Genomic DNA, 19,655 nt, shown 5'->3' on the forward strand with positions numbered 1-19,655 from the left:
ATGCTACACACACACAAAAGAACAATTTAACATTTTGAAGTTGTAAACCAATAAGTAGGCAGAGACAGATACAGCAAGGCTTTTTAAGTTGGATAAGTTTCCAAATGAAGCTGAACCCATCCCTGAGCTTCATAGAAGATCAGGAAACAAAGCAAAGCAAGGCATGGGATGCCTTGCTTTTGCTTGATAAAAGGAATGCACAGGTTCATCTGAGGAGACAACTTTCACTGGCATTTTTTGAAATCAGAATGGCTAACCAGGTGTGGCACACTCCTGTAATCCCAGCTTCTTGAGAGGCTGAGGCAGGACGATGGCAAGTTCCAGGCCATCCCCAGAGCAACTTAGTAGGCCATCTTAAAATAAAATTAAATTGAAAAGGTCTGCAAATGTAATTCAGCGGTAAAGTACTCCTTGGTTCAACCCCTAATGCCACAAAAATAAATAAATAGATAAATAAATAATAAAAAGAATGGCTATGAAGGTTTATGGGTGTAACTATGAGGTGGAGCCTTGCCTAGCATGTACAAGGCCCTGGGTTCAATCCCTAGCACCATTACAAAACATGGACAGTGAGTTTTATGAAAAATATAGATATTGCCCACAAACAAATGTCTCATATTGACGAGAATGTCAGGTGCTCCTTGGAGACTGTTTTCAATGGGAAACTAGGATAATATAATCTGAATGTGTGACTCAGATGCTATCTTGGGGACTAGGATTTATAGACCTTGACTTGGGAATGACTGTATGATTTGGGTAATCTGGCTATTTTAGAAGCATAGATAGTGGCCCTACCTGAGCCCACTGATTCAGAATATTCAGCAGAGGGGTGCAGACTGAGTCTGATAATTGTTCTGGTTTGGAAAGTGCAGTATCTCTCTTAAACATCAGATTTCTCCAAAAAATTCTGATAAATTCTATTGACTCACAAACAAATCCTCTACCCCTGCCCTAACTTGCAGGACTCTGGGCTCATGCACTTTTGATACTAAAAGTATGTGAAGGAGTTTATTTTCCTGGTAAGCATTTTAGGAACCTAATTTCAACACTCATCTGATGGGCCACCACAAGGCAGGAGGGCAGTGCAGAGTGTGGCCTTGGGCTGTCAACTATTTCTTTAAAAAAAAAAAATTTTTTTTTTTTAGTTGAAACCCAGGTTTGCACCACAAATGTTGGACTAAAGAAGCCCTGTGGGAACTGATTCTAAGGAGATGGCTTAATCACTGCAGTTTCAGTTTGGGCCCCAAGAATGTTTTATTTTTATTTTATTATTATTATTATTATTATTTGATGGTCCTAGAAATGGCACCCAGGGCCTTGAACTTGCTAGGCAAATGCCCTGCCACTGAACTACACCCCCAGCCCCCAAAAATCAGTTTTAAGCACTATTCCTTCAGTTTAAGGGTGCAAAATTATCTGGTTCCTGGGGGGTGGGAGGGAGGCAAGCATGGAGGAAGGATGGGTTATATGGAGGCAAAAGAGGGGTGGGAGGGGGTGGGCAAAAGGAAAAATAACAGAATGAGACAAACATCGTTACCCTGTGTACATGTATGATTACACAAATGGTGCGACTCTACTTCATGTACAACCAGAGAAACAACAGTTGTACCTCATTTGTACACAATGAATCAAAATATATAAAAAATAAAAAAAATTATCTGGTTCCTGAGAACTTTTTAAGAATGTAAATTAACATAAAGGGAATACATCTTCACTTTCGTCAAAAACAACAGACTTCTCTGAATCCATTTTAATTTCCTTTGCTGAGAGTGGATATTCTGGACTCAAAATCTGAAGTCAGAATATGTGCTAATAAAACATTAGTAAAGACTGAGAAAGAGTAGTGTACCAAAAAAGAGTGGGTCTGACAGCAGAAATTAAAGTTCAATACGAGGTTAAAAAAAATGTGGAGCAAGGTTTGTCAGAAATAGAAACCTAGGAGAAAAGGGACAATCAGAAATCAGCAGAGGTGTGGGCAAGGCGTCCTGTGCCTCTAGCCCCAGCTCCCAGAAGGTGCAGGCAGAAGGATCACTGGAGCCCAGGAGTTTGAGGACAGACTGGGGAGGCACAGCTGGACCTGAGACATAGCAGTTCTAGTGAGGATATGCCAACCTCTGACCTAGCAATTCTTCTCTTTGGGATCTGTGTAAGAAAAATGGGCACACTGAAATGTATGGTTAAATGTTAAATGTATATTTAACCACAGTACAACACTTTATTACTTTTATTTATTTATTTTTGTACCAGAGATTGAACCCAAGGGTGCTCAACCACTGAACCACATCCCCACCCCTTACTTTTGATTTAGAGAAAGGGCCTCACCAAGTTGCTGAGGCTGGCTTTGAATTTAGAATCCTCCTACCTCAGCCTCCAGAGTCACTGGGATTACAGGCACACACCACTGGCGCCTGGCAAGACTTCTATATTTCTAATATTGCCAAAGAGGGAGTCTATGTGCAAATTCTGCTGCCAGCTTGAGGCAGCTCACACTACTGGAAGTCCCAGCAGTCTACGTACAGCTCTCCTGGAGAACTGACATGCTTCATCTTACAGGGAATAATGTTGTGCATTATCTCAACTATCTACATTAACAATGCAGTTCAGATACTCTATGCCAAAGCGTGGAAAAGGAGTCACAAGAACAAGGACTGCTGCCTGTATAGAAAATAGAAGAATAAATCCAAATTAATTTAGTCTTGAGCTTGCTAGGCATGTGCTCTGCCACAGTAGAAAGCAGAGACCACAACTTGCAATGGCATTGGACAGGAACCCCATGGGAGAGTAGGAAGACTTTTCACTGTGATTATAAAGCACCATTATGTTTAATTACTAAGAGAGCCAAATTCTGGGTATTTACATATGGACGACACTACGACCTAACGTTAGCCAGGTTGGGGTGAAAGTCCTTTTGAGATGTTTATTCTGTATCTTGATAACAAGATTCTGAGTCCTATTTTGCAAGAAATTCTTTGGGGGTTCTTAACTCTTACAGAATGAAGCAGAATCTTGAGGTTCCACTTGTAGCTAATAAACCATTACTAGAGAGCTGAGGAGATAGCTCAGTCAGTAGAGTGCTTGCCTTGCATGCACAAGGCCCTGGGTTCAATCTCTAGCACTAAAAAAAAAAAAAAAACAAACAAAAAAAAAACAAACAATTACTAGAATATGTGCAGGAAGTTAAGTTGCAGTTCCCACTCCACCTCTACTGACCCCACACACTTCGAAGTTCACTTGTATTTCAATGACCTGACTTCATCAAGTCTGTCTACTTTGGTCTTGATTTTCTTCCACAGGTCAGTGTATGAAAATTTAATTTGGGATGGCAAATTTCACTTCTGAAAAGCAATATATGTATTTATTTTGTCCTTTATACCAACCAGACATTGATGGCCCTCCTTTTCTGAGCTATGTCCAAAAGAAACACAGAGACTGAATTCACTGGGACACACTACATTCCAGGAAGTCCTCATTGTTGAACAAAGTAACTTTTTTTGGGGGGGGGGGGGGGGGGGCGGTACCTAGGATTGAATTCAGGCTACTCAACCATGGAGCTGCATCCCAGCCCTATTTTGGATTTTATTTAGAGATAGGGTCTCACCAAGTTTCTTAGTGCATCGTCATTGCTGAGGCTGGCTTTGAACTCTCAATCCTCCTACTTCAGCCACCAAAGCTGCTGGGCAAAATAACATTTATCGTACTTCGGATTTTCTGAAACAGGACTCATTAGTAGTAAGACAAAACCTCGGTAGAAAAGAGTAGGCAAAGAATACGACAGAGGGCACAAGGCATTAAAATGACTAATAAGTCATGTTCAACCTAAGGAGAAAAAATGTCACCATTTTTTCACAGATTAGCAAAATTAAGTCTGAAGTAGAGAATCTAAGCACAAAACACTCGTACATTATTACTAGAAATTCCTGCAACCATTTTCTTCACAGCATACACTCTGACCTCATCAATACTTACTATAAAAAAATTTCTCTGGATATACTTGCAAAAGTGCTTGTGGTATTTCGTTTTCTCAGAATTTTTTGTAGCATCAAAAAACAAATAACACAAATGGATGAAATTGGAGGGCTGGGGAGATAGCTCAGCTGGTAGAGTGCTTGCCTCGCAAGCACAAGGCCCTGAGATGGATCCCCAGTACCGCAAAAAAAAAAAAAAAAAAAAAAAAAAATTGGGGAATATCATGCTAATTGAGATAAGCCAATCCCAAAAAACCAAAGGACGAATGATCTCGCTGATAAGCGGATGATGACATATAATGGGGGGGTGGGAGGTATTAGCATTAGGTTTAGGGTTAGGGTTAAGGAGGAAGGACTGTATAGAGGGAAAAGAGGGGTGGGAGGGGTAGGGGGGAAGGAAAAAAATAACAATGAATCAAACACCATTACCCTATGTAAATTTATGATTACACAAATGGTATGCCTTTACTCCATGTACAGAGAAACATGTATCCCATTTGTTGACAATAAAAAAAAATAAATTAATTAAAAAAACTTCCAAAATCCTTTATTAAAAAAGAAAACTAAAAGCAGAACTCATCTAGGTCTTTGTATGACCTTCCCAATATCTCTCCAACCCTCTCATGGACCCCAAGGAGGTTCCTTTAGGAAGACAACTAATTGAAAAATCAATAGGTGGACAACTGAAAACCATTGGATTGGAAAATTGTTAATTATAACTGAAATGTTAAGCTTCAATGTTGCCATATTTAATGGTGGTCCTGAATCATTGTACTTTGTGCTTTGAAATCTGATATCTAGGAGCACATCAAAAAAGCTAAGCGTTAGCCATAAAGAATAATATTATGGCATTTGCAAATAAATGGATGGAATTGGAGAATATCATGCTAAGTGAAATAAGCGAGGCCCAAAAAACCAAAGGCCAAATGTTTTCCCTGATAAGTGGAGAATGATATATAATGGGGGTGGGAGTGGGGAATGAGAGAATAATGGGGGAACTTTAGAATATGTAGAAGAAAATGAGAGGGAGGGGGTATGAAAAATGGTGGAATGAGACAGACATCATTGCCTTATGTACATGTATGATTACATGAAATGGTGTGAATCTGCATTGTGTACAACCAGAAATGAAATTATGTACCCCATTTGTGTACAGTGAATCAAAATGCAGTCTGTAAAAAATTAAAAGCTAAATAAAAAATTTAAAATAACAAATGAACATTAAGATCATGTTCATATCAGAGAATGTTACTAAGTTTGTTTCAAAGAATGATGTGGAAGTGTTACCAAATGCATCTTGTAGTAGCTTTGTGTAAATTTTGAGTTACAAATACATGTAATGAAAGGAAAAAAAAAAAAAAAAAAAAGTAGTAGTACAGCTGGGGATATAGCTCAGTTGGCAGAGTGCTTGCCTCGCAAGATAAGGCCCAGGGTTCAATCTCCAGCATCACCCAAAAAACAAAAAACAAAACAAAAAAAACATGTAATGATACAAATTGAATACATATCTAAGAATGTATCCGTGCAGGTATTTTCTGAAAGAACATACAAAACCCAATGGGGACCATCTGTCAAGAGGTATACACTTCCTCAACTGCCCCAAGGAGCAAATGGCCATGCTGAGCCAGTGTTTCATGAACTGCATGAATTGGATATTTAAATACTCATCAGCAGAAGCCACAGAACAATGGGTCTCAGCTCTGATGGCACACTGCAGGTGGGAAGGCCTTAAAAAATACTGTTAACAGGCTGGACTTGGTGGTGCACGCTTGTAATCTTACTGGCTTGGGAAGTAAAGGCAGGAGGATCACAAGTTCAAGGCCAGTCTCAGCAGCTTATTGAAATTCTGTCTCAAAACAAAATATTTTGAAGCATATTTTGGATGTGGCTCAGTGATTAAGTGCCACTGGGTTAAATCTCCAATATCGAAAGAAAAAAAGGTGGAGTGGGAGAGGGAGAGGATATGGTTCAGAGAGGTTAAGCACCCTGAAGTTTAATACCTGATACAAAACACACACACACACACACAAAATTTATCTGGGTCCATCCCCACAAAACTGACTTAATTTTAATAAGAATGGGGTGCAGGGGCTGGGGTTGTGGCTCAGTGGTAGAGAGCTTGCCTAGCATGTGTGAGGCACTGGGTTTGATTCTCAGCACATTAAAAAAAAAAAAAAAAAAAATGGGGTGCAGACTCACTTTGAAAATTTTAAAAATTCCCCAATGCAGCAGTGACAAGAGTCACCAGTATGCCAGGTGTGGTGGTGCACATCTGTAATCCCAGCAACTCAGAAAGGCTGAGGCAGGAGGACTGAGTTCAAATCCAGCCTCAGCAACTTAGTGAGACCCTAAGTAACTTAGCAAGACCCTGTCTCAAAATTATATATATATATATATATACAAAATTATATATATATATATATATAGGGTGGGGGTGGATGGGGATGTGGCTCAGTGGTAAAATGCCCCTGGGTTCAATTCTCAGTACTAAATATAAAGAGAAATTTAAAAATCACTTATAAGATTCCTCAATGACCATTATGACCAAGCATCTGAGATCAAGGGCAGTGTCACCAGCAGGACCTGCCACATTAGAAGGACACAGGACATGCCTCACCGCCATTACTCTGTGCTGTCACTCAGCTTTCACTACTCTGTACCCTCAGTTGACCAGAGAAGGTCCTGTTTCCAGACAGTGACTATTTGAGTGTCCTCGTACTTTGGTTTTTGTCACTATTTGCCTTAAAGGAATAAATTTTAAAGTAACACTTCCCTCCAACACTAGATTTTTACAAACTCAACAAGAAGAAAAAAGGATATGTCTTGCTACTAAATAGCAGATCTATTACAAAAGCCCATGATGTCTTCAAGTCTGTGGTTAGCTACATTTTCAGCCTTGTATCCTGGCAATATTTTTTTAAAAGTGTGAAAAATGTGGAAGTACTAGTAAAGAACCCTTTAGAGCCAGGTACAGTGGCACAGTCCAGTAATCCCAGCTACTCAGGAGGCCGAGGCAGGAGGAATTATAATTCAAACCCAGTCTGGGTAACACAGACTGTCTCAAATAAATAAATAAATAAAAAGAGCTGTGGGGTGCAGTTCAGTGGTAGAGTATCTCTGGGTTTCACATCTAGTACTGCCAAAAATAAAAAACAAAAATCAGCAAGTTTCTCTTATTAATCACACAATTATTTTTTCCAGATTAAGCCAGATAACAGGGGTATAAAGTACATTTTTGCAAGAATATAGAAGCTGACCAATAAGAAGGAAAAAATGGCAAATTCCAAAAAGAACTATTACATCAACAAATATTCACAAACTTCTGTGACTATATTATACAGGTGTAGTCATTTAGGCAAGGTTTCTCCAGATGAAATGCGTTTTTACAAGAAAAAGTTTTCCTCGAGTACAAAACACATTCTCTCCTCTCTCTCGCAAGAAAAAGGAGCTCAGCCTCAGCCTTCAAAATGTAACAATTGTCGGGTACAGTGGGGTACACCTGTAATCCCAGCGGCTCAGGAGGCTGAGACAGGATGATCACAGGAGGATCGAGAGTTCAGAGCCAGCCTCAGCAATGGCAAGGTACTAAGCAGCTCAGTGAGACACCATCTCTAAATAAAATACAAAATAGGGCTGGGGATGTGGCTCAGTGGTTGAGTGCCCCTGAGTTGAAGTCCCAGTACCCCACCTCAAAAATGGTAACAATTAATGTAGTAAATGAGCTCAACCTGATAATCTAAAGGATACATTTTTAGTTTTAAAATAATTTGAAGTTCACATTAAATCTTTTAAAATGAGTATCTGAGGAGTTAGAGATCATATATTTTATTACAATGTATTTTAAAAATTTGGGCAGTTACAATTGAGACAGAAAACCAGTTTCATACCAAAAATACACTTTCAATTACTTTATCAAGCAAATAAAAACAATCTTCATTTATTTGCTCTTTTCAGAAGGAAAAGAAGGTAATAATACAATAGAAATCCAGTATTATATGACAGACATGTAATTAAGCATACATACAAAATGAACATGTATTGAATTTTCAGAAACAAAAGTAAAAATAAATAGTAATGATAAAACTTTGGAAAAAATAATGCCTATCTTAGTTGTTGAAAATATGATTTTTAATTATATATACATAGATATACACTTAATAAAAAGCCATCTCTTTAAGATTGCACAAAACATGGAACCAATAAAGCATATTTTATGGCATGTAATACTATAATCCTAGGGCAGTTTGTCCTTAACTCCAGGATACAAAACATTTAGATTTGTAATATAATAAAAGGTCTGCAGAATTGCCGAGAAAGATTGTCTTCCTCAACTCATATTAACCTGCAATAATCTTACAAAAGGCTGTACAGGAAATTTCACAAAAAGAAATATTAAATAATTATTGTGCCCACTCCATACTGACTAAACAGCTAAAAATGGGCTTCAAAAGTAAACTTGGTGGTTATTTAATATTTTCAATACTTTATACTAAAGGTTGTTTTTTGTTCTATAAAAACACTTTGTGTTTAATCATGATTGGCAATCTCAACACAAGAAAAACCCTGACAAATGGAGTCCGTTTTTGCTTACCACATTTTCATAAATAATGTGTGTCAGGAGATAGGAATTTATAGAAAAGAAACACTAATACTCATTCTCTTGTAACCAGATTGTAATCAGGAGTGCTTTTACATTATTTAAAAAGTATTTAAACTCCTTTATAAGAAAATCAAAGGTAGTAGCATTTTCATTCATACCATGGTACAGCCCTCAATTCCAAGAAAAATACACTTTTGGCAACCAGAAAAAATTGCACAAAGCTTGGGGGCAACCTGAAAAGCTCTTGGTGAAAATCACATATTTTAGGAGAATAAAAAAATATGTATGGGCCTAATATTTACATTCAAATATTTACATTGAACACAAAATCGTAAGTTAGCTATTCAGCTGCTCAATACCAATAATTCACAGGTATTTCAAAAGATGGAACTGTGTCCACAATATCTGTGACCATACTTGAATGCATAGAATACAGTAAAATAATGGTTCTTCGGTCTGTTACCTATCGAAACTATAGAATGAAACTGTTTATATTTTGAAAGCCATACAATCCAAAGAACTGAGCAAGTATTTTATTAATTCATGATACATACTTTAAGTACTACTGATTTCACTCATTTGTTCAACAACTTGCCCTAAAATCTCATCAACTACATCAACATCATAATTCACTTGCTGAAGATCAAGATCAGGTACAATCATGGCCAGCAGCTGTCCCACATTAACTCGAAGAGATCGAAGTTTGAGGCTGCAAATACAAATAGGAAACTCATTAGATGAGTACTACAGTACAAATTATCAACCACACAGAATTTTAAAGTGAAAACGTTAGAATCAAATCTCTGCAAAATGAGAGTTAAACAAAAGAAAAGCAAAACTTCACTTGAAGAACTGTATTTAATAATTCATTTGGGGCTGGGGAGATAGCTCAGTTGGCAGAGTGCTTGCCTTGCAAGCACAAGGCCCTGGGTTCAATCCCCAGTACCACCAAAAAAAAAAAAAAAAAAAAAAAAAAAATCATTTGATACATTAGATTCATTAGGGTTTATCCCCCTTAGCCATCAGATGCTAGCACAGGTCCAAGCACAGTGTTTTTACAATTATTAGTTTGGTTGGATCCCTACTTATACTTTTAATTTGCAGACTGAAGAAAACATGAAATAGCAAAATATAGAAATTGGAATACAGTATTTATTTTAAGTATTGTTATCACCTGGAAAATAGTGATATGCTAACAAAAACATTACTTTAAGAGTAAGAGCTAGGGTTGTGGCTCAGTGGTGGAGCACTTGCCTAGCACGTATGAGGCACTGGGTTTGATTCTCAGCACCACATACAAATAAGTAAATAATTAAAGGCCCATCAACAACAACAATAAAAAAGAATAAGACCAGCACAGCTAAGGAAATGATTAAAAGCATGAAGAGAGCATACAGAATGGGACAAGATCTTGGCCAGCTACTCCTCCAACAAGGAATTAATTAATATCCAGAATACACAAAGAACTCAAAAAACTTAGCACCAAAAAAACCACCTAATCAATAAATAGGCAAAAGAACTAAACAGAAACTTCTTAATAAAAGAAACACAAAAGGGCAATATATGAAAAAAATGTTCAAAAGCTCTAGCAATCAGGGAAATGCAAATCAAAACTACATTAAGATCCCATCTCACTTCAGTCAGAATGGTCCATTGAGGGTGGTACTGCAGACTAGTACAACTGCTCTGGAAAGCAGTCTGGAAATTCCTCAAAAACAAACAAACAACGACAACAACAAAAAAAACAAAACAACTAGGGATGGAACCACCATATGACCCAGCTATCCCACTCCTGGGTATTTTCCCCCCCAAAATCTAAAACCAGCATACTAGGCAACATCAATGTTTATAGCAGCACAACTCACAAAGCCTGAAATCAACCCAGCTGCCCATCAATAGATGAATGGATTAAGAAATTGTGGAGTGTGTATATACATATGCTTTTATATATATATATATATATTTTTTTTTTTTTTTTAAATTTTGAGACAGGGTCTCACTAAGTTGCTTACAACCTGGATAAACTGCTGAGGCTGGGTTTGAACTTGTGATCCTCCTGCCTCAGTCTCCCAAGCCACCGAGATTACAGGCATGTGCCACCACACCTAGCACAAACCACACTTTATTCCTTCTAGATTCTTTCACTTAAACAGAAGTTTGTTCTCAACTTGAAAGGATGATGATGTTACCTCTTTTGAATCTGTACATCCTAACACTGGGATGACAGCAGACATCCATGACTTCATATGATAGAATAACATTTAATGTGTGTTAAGAGAAAACAAGCAGCATGCTACTTTAACTGCAAAGTGCCTCATTTATTATTACCTTTCCCCATCTGTGTAATTTACAGACTCCTCAATATTACTTGAAGTTGAAACATCTGTTCCTCTCACAGGACTTGCGGATTTTAACTGTTCAATTTCAGTTTTGAGTTCTTCACACTGAGAACGAATCTGTGATTTTTCCATTTCTAATAATTCAACCTGACAAAAATACAAATTAATTTAAAATTTAAAAATACTGTCATAGTGCAAATTTACAGAACTAGCATAATAAAAATTACCAACTATCAAAAAAAAACCCATTAAATACACCCCAATAATTTTACAAAGTTTAATTTGTTTAGCTTCCTTTCTACTCTTTTTACAGTAAAACAAAATGTTAATTACCACACGATGAAAATTAAGGGGTATCTAAAAATTGAAACTTTGACAAAGACACTAATGCCTAAATATTGTTTGTCACAGTATTTTTCATTTGTTGCACACTCTTTTTTTTTTTTTTTTTTTTTGTGCAGTGCTGGGGATCGAACCCAGGGCCTTGTGCTTGCGAGGCGAGCACTCTACCAACTGAGCTATCTCCCCAGCCCCTTGCACACTATTTCTAATAAGCCTGTACTGATTGTTATATATTTTGTCATCTAGCTCCTGAGCTAACCTATCATGAAGAATGTCTGAGTGAACAGTTATGTCAGCAATATTCCAGGAAGGAGCAAGGAAACCCTTTCAAACACCACACACACACACACACACACACACACACACAATGTCCATAAAATAGATTAAAAAGGAGTTTCTTGGATTTGAAGTGGGAGCTTATGCACAGGCTACCACTTATCACCTGATGACTACTGTTTCTCTCCTTCCTCAGCAGAAGACCCTTTCCACAGACTCCACTTCCCTGATAGCACCCACAAGCCAGGTGACTTAAGTTTTGAAAGATGGACTATAAGCAACTGCAAGAAACCATAACCCTTCTCTTTCTTGCAGCTTGGAAAGCAGATATGAGAGCTGGTCCTGAAGAGCCATCTCAGATCACGATTGCACAATACAAGCAAAGGAATGATAAAGAAGTCTACATCATTGGTAACTTGGGATTTTGTGCCATTTGAGAACAAACCTAATCCTCAGAGGGTTCATCTATAAAATGAGGATACAAATATCTACCTCATATGGTTATTGAAAGGCATATTAATAATGGATGCAAAGTTTTGACTATATTGAGAAATTAGTATCCAAATGTGGATGGTACTGGTATTCTGAACAAGACGATTATTCATCTTACAGCTATATTCTGTGCACTACTCACCTTATTTAGCCACTTCCACTTTTTTTTTTTTTTTTTTTTTTGAGGGGGGGTGCTGGGGATCGAACCCAGGGCCTTGTGCTTTCAAGGCAAGCACTCTACCGACTGAGCTATCTCCCCAGCCCCTCCACTTCCACTCTTTTCCAGCAATCTCCTCAAACATTTTAAGAACCAAATGCACCCAGTAGGCCCACTCCCCAGTTAAGAACCAGGGGAATAACGAACACTCAATAAACTATTATTATGAAATGGAAGTTCTCCAATCTAGCAGTTCCTTAAGTTTGAAATAGCCCTAGACTTTCAAGACTATGTTGGATGATATAACTCACCTCACTTTTGTACTGGTCCCTCTCAACACTGCATTTGTCCAGTTGTCTAAACACACTGTCAAGCTGCACAGCCATTTCATCCATTTCACTTTTACTCTCACTATTAGAACACTGACTACATTCAGCCTTTACATGTTGCAAAGCACTACACTGTTTTTTCAGCCTTTCTATTTCTTCCAAAGCTTGCCGATACTGAGATATCACATGGTCTGGACTTTCAGATGTGCCATTAATACTCTCAAGTAAAAATACATTATCAGTTTCAGTAGACTGATGGCAAGTTTCCTTCTTCACGTATTTGTCATTCATTTCTAATATTCTCTGTTGTAATACTTTGATTTGGTCAGTAAACATATGACACTGTCTCTTATAATTGTCTTTTTCTTGAGTGACTAAAAGTAGTTCATTTCTCAGCTCTTGTAACTGGCAGCCAACATCATCTGCAGCCTTAGCAAAGGTTTCCTGGGCTTCCTGCATCTTTCCTTCAGCATCTATGCAGGAGGGCAGTATTGCTATATCATTTCTTACATCTATCTCATCTTCGATAATTTCTTCCTTTTTAACAACTACATTTGGTGCTTCTGTCTGGGTGGCTGCAGTAGTGCCCTGATCACACCTGGATGACGCAGTGCTTGTTGAACTAGTCTGGCCACAAGATTTAGCACTGCCCACAAGCTCAACGTGAACACCACTTTGTTCAGTGTGACTCTGTTCTGGTTTAACTTCAATATCATGATCTACTGCAGGTTTGGGAGTACTGTTTTCTTCTAAGATGATCACATCTTCATCATCATCATCATCATCTTTATGAGCTGAGTTTTCAAATGCTTGATTACTTAATCTCCGATTCTTTGCATTCAAAATTGAGGAACGAGTAGAAAGTCTCCGTTTTAGGCTGGAAAAAATTTTATATATAAAATGTAGAATTATAAAATACAAATACTAATACAATTGATGACCATTAAGTAATCATTTTAACAAATGCACTATTATAAAAAAAATTTAAATAATAATAATTGTTATTACCATTATTTTGGAGATAGTACTAGGGATTGAACCCAGTGGTGCTGTACCATTGAGCTACATCCCCAGCCATTTCAATGTTTTTATTTTAAGACAGGGTTTTACTAAGTCTTGCTTAAGCTGGCTTCGAACTTGTGATCCTCCAGCCCCAGTCTCCTGAGTAGTGCCACCATGCCCAGCATTATCTTGAAATTCTAAGAGCCCATGCTCATTTAAAAAAAAGAAAAAGAAAGAAAGACACACTGTACAGAATTCATCATTGAACCAATGATGTCACTATTTTCTCCTTTTATAGATCAGGAAATAATTGACTATTGAGATCTCTTTCAAGTACTGGATCTGTGTACTGTAAAACATCGCTTCATCTGATCTCTTCCAAGCATTCCAAAGAATACATTCCCAAAAGAGAAGGTGTCCTGCCCAGTTCTGGCCTTTGTCTTCTCTAGGGAATGGCATTTCCATTTTCACTTGGGCATCATAGTTTTTACCAGCATTCAATGACCAAAGGTAAGACACAAAGCAAACTAGTATTTCCTATCATTTCAAATAGAACAGTTTCCCTGAATTAAAACCTGCCTCATTTTCTTTATTTTATGTAGTTTTCTGTCAATTTACCACCAATGGATTACTTTTTTCCACACCTGGAGGGCAATCTGTACAGGTTTGCTCTTTGGGCAGTTTATCCTTAAGATTCCTACAATCATATAAACTATAATTGCCTAGAATTGCATTATTGCCATAGGAATGTCACATAAAGGCTCAATTTAATATTCCAAAAATAGAAAAATACAACAAACCTGTTGCTCTCAGGTTCAGACTGGGGTGAAACCCGATGATTATTTATAGGTCTTGTTGGATAGGAATTTGTCACTTCTGAATGATGTCCTCTTGGAATGCTTTCCCTCACAGGAGAAAAGCTCGGACTTGAAATAGGGGTTGTCCGAAACAGTTCAGCATTAATCTGTTGGAGGTTAAAAATAGATCATTAAAAGAATTATTTGAATGTTACATATCTGAAACACAAGATAAAAGTTTCTCTTTTCCCCGTAACTCAGGGGATATTGAGAACTATCCTAAATGTGCTAACCAGGGAGTAACAAATATACCAATGAGTCAAATACAGTCTATAAATGGGCTAAAAATGGTTTTACATTTTTTTTTCAATCAAGATGCTATCTATTTAATTATTCAAAGACCTATAATTAATAACAATAAACAGTTGAAATAAGAAGTTACCATACCAACAACATGCATGCCACAAAAATCCACAAAAAGAAACCATAAAGGAAAATAACATATTTAATTACACAGAAATTTTAAACTTGCATTGTTCAAAAACACCATAAGCAAAATGACAAAAAAAGCTAAATATCAATGGAAGGAACATGACACAAGTTATGGTAAGGGATAATGTGCTTAATTTTCAAGTCATTATGAAAATGATAGACAAGTAGGAAAAGGAGGAAGAGGTTAGAAGAAGTGCTCAGGGGAAAAGTAGCCAAGGACTGAAAATCTTAATTTGCTAAACCTAACTCACAACTAAATGCATGCATCTCAAGATCATTATAGCATTTAGGCTTATGAAACTTGGCATAATTTTTCTTTTAAGTGATAGTACTCAGGATGAAAAAGGAGCAAAAAAACTGGGAGAAAAATTTGCTAGTATCCATCAAAATTTCATGTGTGCACAGTATGGTTCTGTGAGCTTAAGTCCAGTCATCTCATAGAGATTTCAGAGGATGCATGGTCAGGGACACAAAAAATATTCCACAAGACTCATATAGCATGGAGGAGAAAGGTTTGGGCTTTGGACTCAGAATGCCTGAATGGGAATCCTAGATGTGTGACCTGAGCTGAGTTACTTGACATCTCTAAGGCTGTTCTAATCATCATAAAGTAAGGAAAACAGTTGTATATATAACATATATTTGCTATGAGGATTAAATAGGATAATGCACAAAATTCATTTAGTGTAAAAACTAAAGAGTAAGATTGTGTTTTACTGCATAAAAATTAAGACCTCCTGTAGGTCAAAAGAAAACAGAGCAAGTGAAAGGATAAACCAGAAAAAATTAATATCGTGGACATCAGCAAGACACAGACAACCCAGTCAGAATTGGGCAGAAATCAATGTCTGGTCATATTCTGTTTGTCATCCTGCTGTGCATTCCTTTCTTCCACAACTTGGTCTAACTCAGGAAACTGACTTGTATTATAACAGGCAGACTCCCATGGCCTCTTTCTTATGTCGATTTTGGCTCAGGAAGAACAGTACTATTTATCTGTTTTGCTTCTGGCCTAAATTTGAAGCAAAACTCCATCTGTATTTTGTGGCGGGCGAGACCCGGGGCCCAGGGTTATGCCACATGCATCCAAAGATGGCGACTGGCAAACAGCCCTACATTTTTAAAGGATGTAAACACATAAAAAAATATGCAATAAAGACTCTATGTGGCCCACAAAGCAAAAAAAGATTTACTAATGTGGTGACGCTATACTATAGGACTTAATGAGAGATGCTAAGAATGTATTAAGAAAAAGAAATTGAATAATCATAAACTGAAGTAAGTCCATTGTTTTTTCCTCAAGATCTTTCACTCCCAAACCCTCTACACTAAAACATTTCAATGTAATTATAAGCAAACATACACAGTCATGGCAGATTAAAATTCCTTATATAAAAAATGCAACTATTTACTTATACACTCAGCAAATTTTCCTTAATACCAATGAGCACTAAGAAAGAAATGTGAAGGTCAGGCTTAGAAGTCAACAAAGGGAAAGAAAAACACCAGCTTTGGGTAAGATCAACACCGTATCTGGCTCCATGGTGCTCCTGTAACTCTTTCTCTCTTTAACTGCCTAAGAGTAAGATTCCTTTTTTTTTTTTATTTTAAAGGTACTGGGGAGCACTCTACCCCTGAGCTATATCGCCAGCCCTTTTTTAAAACTTTGAGACAAGATCTTGCTGAACTGCTGAGGCTAGCTTCAAACTTGCAATTCTCCTGCCTCAGCCTCCTGAGTAGCTGTGAATATAGTCACTTCAACTAGTTAACAGTAAGGTTCTTAATCTTTCCCACTCCTTTCCTGCTCCCTCTCCTCTCCCCTCCTCTTTTTATTCTGTGATTAAACCCAGGGGCATTTTACCACTGAGCTATATCCCCAGTCCTTTTTACTGAGACATGCTCTCACAAGGTTAGCCCAGCTGGCCTTAAATCTGGAATCTTTCTGCTTCAGTCTCTCAGGCCTCTGGGATTGTAGGCCTGGGCTGTAGTTTCCACAGCCCATTCATTACCCATGCAGAGGCTCCAAACCTATTTTGGGGGAAAAAAAAGAAGATTCTTAAAAGACTTTGTTTTGCCCTTCCTCAGATGATGCCCAATTAAATACAACTGAACAGTCTGAATGAAACTGCTTGGTTAAAAAGTTAGAGTCAGAAGAGAGGGTATGGAGGGGTTTAAAAATAGGTGGGGGAGAGAGAAAATGCGAAACAAGTAAACAACATTCCTTCAATCTGTTACATAAGTCCAAAATTTAAAAAGAAATTATTAAATAAGTTAAGTACTACCATAAATAAGACACAGCTATAAAATGGAATGTTTAATTACCCGTGGGATCACTTCTGGTTGTTTGATTCTGAATTTTTCTTTGTTGCTTTAAAAGAAAAATGAAAAATAAACATTTAAGTTTACCTCATTATTACATCTCCATCCCATTTCTTAATGATATACCTCTTCTTTCACTACCAATTTACACAGATATGCACGCTGAACTTTGCTTTAATTTCATTACAATGAATGGCAAGCCCTTAGATAAGGGAATACTTTCTACGTTCTTTTTTTTTTTTTTTTTTTTTTTTTGAGGGGGTACAGGGGGTTGAACTCAGGGGCACTTTACCACTAAGTCACATCCCCAGCCCTATTTTGTATTTTATTCAGAGACAGGTTCTCACTGAGTTGCTTAGCATCTCACCACTGCTGAGGTTAGCTTTGAACTCACAATCCTGTCTCAGCCTCCAGGGCTGCTGGGATTATAGGCATGCGCCACCATGCCCAGATAATAATTTCTACATTTTTAAGTAATTTTTAAACTCAATTAATGCCCTAGTGTTTGCCTGAAGCTTTGTATCCTTGCAGATCTAACTGCAAATCTTTGAACTAGACAGAATATCACATAGGCTTCTAACTGGTTTTTAGTTCCAATAGCTGCTAACTTTAAAGAATAGCACATCGTAGCAAAACCATCTGAGAGGTTTTTAGTGAAATCAGCTTCTATATACAGTACATTAAATGCCTTAAAAGTTTTCCCAGTTTATTTGTTCCACCTCCGTTTTCTGTTCGCCACTCACACATTTACTCTAATTAGGCTGAACAAACGAACGCTCCCTGTACACTCTCCTCTTACCCATCCTGCAAAGTGTGTTATAAAAACGATCTTCTTCATGAAGTTTCCTGACCTATTTCTACCCTGCTCCCCAAGCCCAGGCAGAAGACATCTCTCAAGAGCTTCCTTATGATATTTGGAGTGTACCTTTTACAGCACTCATGGACTTCTAATTGGTAATACACACACCTCACCTTTTCTGTTAAGACTGTAAGTTCCTAAGGGAAGTGAATTCACTTATAGTTCATTTGTGTACAGTTCAAAATGTAAAATACTCTTAGGTAAAGTATCTTATAGAGAGAATAACAATACCACCGAGTGATTAAGAAGCAGACAGTCACAGCACAAACTTAAAAAAAAAAAGTACTCAATATCATGCATTCCACATCATCTTTTTTAGTTACACTAGCTCTGTCTTGGGTGAGTCATCAATTAATGCTGCCAACACATTGCTGCCTATGATTTATGCATCATTTCCTCACCAGACATGAACATAGCACTCACTTTTTTTTTTTTTTTTTTTTTTGGGTGCTGGGGATCGAACCCAGGGCCTTGTGCTTACAAAGCAAGCATTCTACCGACTGAGCTATCTTCCCAGCCCCAAGCACTCACTTCTTTTTGTAAGTTTTTTCATAAGTGGGATGTACCAAATCTTCATCCTCGGGTTCTTCTGGAACTTCACAGTTTCTAGACAAAAATCACATAGGAACAACATGTCACCAGTGTCGATTCATATATCTTGAACAGAACTTTCTGCCTTTTCAAAAAGGGTACTACCAACTATATGGTACCTGAACTGTGGGTCAGGGTTATTGGAGCAATACCATTTTTCTGGAAGTTGATCTATCCCATCTGGTAATTTTCGCCACTTTAGACAGGAATCACATTGAACCCATGTTTGATCAGGACGTTTCCTATAACAAAACAAAAACAAAACAAATGTGGAAATATAGACCCTTAAGGACTTCATTTGATTTCTACATCATTTCCAGCACAAAATGCCTGGTCACTGAAATCTTTTTCTGAAAAAATCTGCAACATGGCTAGTATTATTGTACATCAGTTTTTTAAAAAAACAATGATATTGGCTACCTCCAAAAAGTTAAATAAAGGTCACAGGTCAATTTGATCAAAACAATTTAACTGTCTTGTTTAATAACATAATATTAAATTTGTTTGATGATAATAGCAACTTAAAATTCCAAATGCCTTGTGAAATTTTACATTGTTAACATCTATAATGTTGAATCTATAGTATATTTATTACCACAACATCCAAGTATAGAAAACTGCATTATTATAATTTAATAAATTCTAAATTGTTTTTTGCTTTCTTGTATAATAATAGCCTATTTCTGAATGTCAATAAATTTTTAAAAATTGACATATAATATTGTGCTTTCCTTTTAATGGGATAAAAATTTCTATACTTCTAGTTTATAAACTGCCTTCATATTTTTCTCATTGAAAATTACAAGTCCTGGGACTGGGGAGATAGCTCAGTTGGTAGAGTGCTTGCTTTGTAAGCACAAGGCCCTGGGTTCGATCCTCAGCACCCAAAAAAAAAAAAAAAAAAAAAAATTACAAGTCCTATAAAGAAGTAATGCAGACTTATTGTATATACAAAGATATCACCTTAATGCCAATATTTTAAATCTAGTTTTGAAAAACCGGGGAGGGGTTGAGGAGATGGTAGAGTGTTTGCCTTGCAAGCACAAGGCCCTGAGTTTGATCCCCAGTACCGTGCAAAAAAAAAAAAAAAGGGGG

General features: G+C 37.2%; 1 protein-coding gene across 1 annotated transcript in view; it reads right to left on the reverse strand.

Annotated features, from left to right (window-relative positions):
- Positions 1 to 7,773: 7,773 nt before the first annotated feature.
- Positions 7,774 to 19,655, reverse strand: part of MORC3 (MORC family CW-type zinc finger 3) — a 39,984-nt gene continuing 28,102 nt past the window's right edge. The window contains exons 11-17 of the mRNA XM_079156315.1: positions 18,680 to 18,802; positions 18,501 to 18,575; positions 17,114 to 17,159; positions 14,303 to 14,466; positions 12,483 to 13,377; positions 10,894 to 11,051; positions 7,774 to 9,274 (exon numbers count right to left, since the gene is read on the reverse strand). Of these exons, the coding sequence (XP_079012441.1) occupies positions 9,121 to 9,274; positions 10,894 to 11,051; positions 12,483 to 13,377; positions 14,303 to 14,466; positions 17,114 to 17,159; positions 18,501 to 18,575; positions 18,680 to 18,802 (1,615 nt within the window). The 3' untranslated portion in view covers positions 7,774 to 9,120. The remainder of the gene's footprint in view (positions 9,275 to 10,893; positions 11,052 to 12,482; positions 13,378 to 14,302; positions 14,467 to 17,113; positions 17,160 to 18,500; positions 18,576 to 18,679; positions 18,803 to 19,655) is intronic.

Source organism: Sciurus vulgaris (assembly GCF_902686455.1).
Source record: "Sciurus vulgaris genome assembly, chromosome: 10".
NCBI classification, from domain to species: Eukaryota; Metazoa; Chordata; class Mammalia; order Rodentia; family Sciuridae; genus Sciurus; species Sciurus vulgaris.